This window comes from Penaeus monodon, chromosome 25, assembly GCF_015228065.2.
Source record: "Penaeus monodon isolate SGIC_2016 chromosome 25, NSTDA_Pmon_1, whole genome shotgun sequence".
Classification (NCBI taxonomy): domain Eukaryota; kingdom Metazoa; phylum Arthropoda; class Malacostraca; order Decapoda; family Penaeidae; genus Penaeus; species Penaeus monodon.
In genome coordinates this window covers 4,321,755-4,323,010 of record NC_051410.1, presented here as the reverse complement: position 1 = coordinate 4,323,010, position 1,256 = coordinate 4,321,755, and the positions used below count along the sequence as shown (strand labels likewise).

The following is a 1,256-nucleotide window of genomic DNA, read 5'->3' as shown; positions in this document are numbered from 1 at the left end:
AAAGAGGAGGCAGGGGTAGGGTAGGCTAGGGTAGGGTTGGGTGGGTTAGGTATGATGAGTTAGGGGAGGGTGGGTTGGGTAGGAAATGAGAGAAGGAAAGGGAAGGAATGGAAGAGAGGGAGGGACCCCTGACAGGAAGGCAGAGAAGGAAAATTAGACATGAGGGAGAGGGAAGCAAGGGAGGAGAAAGAAAGGGTGCTTGCAACTCTCACACTAATGCAAACTTGCCACTTAACAACCTTAAAAAAAAAACTTTTAAAAAGTGGAGAAAAATTATCACAAGATTCCCTAACAACAATAAAAAATAAACAGAAACTGGTAACAAATGAGACAGCCCTGCTCTGCCTCCCAGCCCACAGCTCTCAGTGGGGACGTCATTGCGGTGGGGGCGGCTGGCACGACTGGGGATGTCTCCGCTCGATGTGCGACTTCATGTTCCACTTGAGCTGCGAGCGGAAGGAGCAGAAAGGGCACTTGAAAGGCTTGTCCCCCAGGTGGCTGCGGATGTGTCTTTCTAAGTTGTCGCGGCGGCTGCTTGCCCTCCCACAGATTGGACAGAGGAGGTCCCCGGTGGCTGGGTACTGCGGACGGACACAAGGGAGGCTTTAGAGATAAAGAAATCATTATATTTGTAATAATATCAATTTTTGAGTTTTAATTGTTATGAAATGGGGTTAATTTTGCCGACACTGACGATGGAATGCATTCTTTTTATGATGAAATGGGTTCTGTGTGACCCTATGACATCAATCACTGAAAAGAACCACACAAATATAGAACTGGCTTTTTTCTTTTTTTCTATTTTTTATGAAGCTGGCCTTACTAGTATTAAAATAGGTTCATTCTGTGGTAAAACTTTAATATTTTCAGCTAGTCCGATGAAGCATGAAATTGATCTGAGACGGGAGACTGCAGTGACAAAAACATTTTCCATTTTCCTTTTCTTGTAAAACAAGATGGTGTTCTTTTTTTGTACACCCTTAAATACCTAAAATCCTTATTCTCATCCACTTTCACCTTCTAATAAAGGAAATTATATGGATCATAAAACTAGCTCTATTTAAGGAGTCTGTGAATGCGTCAAAAAATCCAAATAAAATGTTTTCCATTTACGCACCTCAAACACCTGATTTTATCTTCCTTTTACTCTATTTATCCTATCTAACAGCCAAAAATATACTGAGGTGTCATCACGAGATCAGTGTACTAAAAGGTATAAGTATTATTAATGTATACTGTGTAATTCATGATTGTTC

General features: G+C 41.5%; 1 protein-coding gene across 1 annotated transcript in view; it reads right to left on the bottom strand.

Moving 5' to 3' along the window:
- Positions 1 to 42: 42 nt before the first annotated feature.
- LOC119589503 (protein tramtrack, beta isoform-like) overlaps positions 43 to 1,256 on the bottom strand; it is a gene marked incomplete in the record, with an annotated part of 31,910 nt that continues 30,696 nt past the window's right edge. Inside the window, 1 exon segment of the mRNA XM_037938104.1 lies at positions 43 to 581. Within this exon segment, the coding sequence (XP_037794032.1) occupies positions 375 to 581 (207 nt within the window).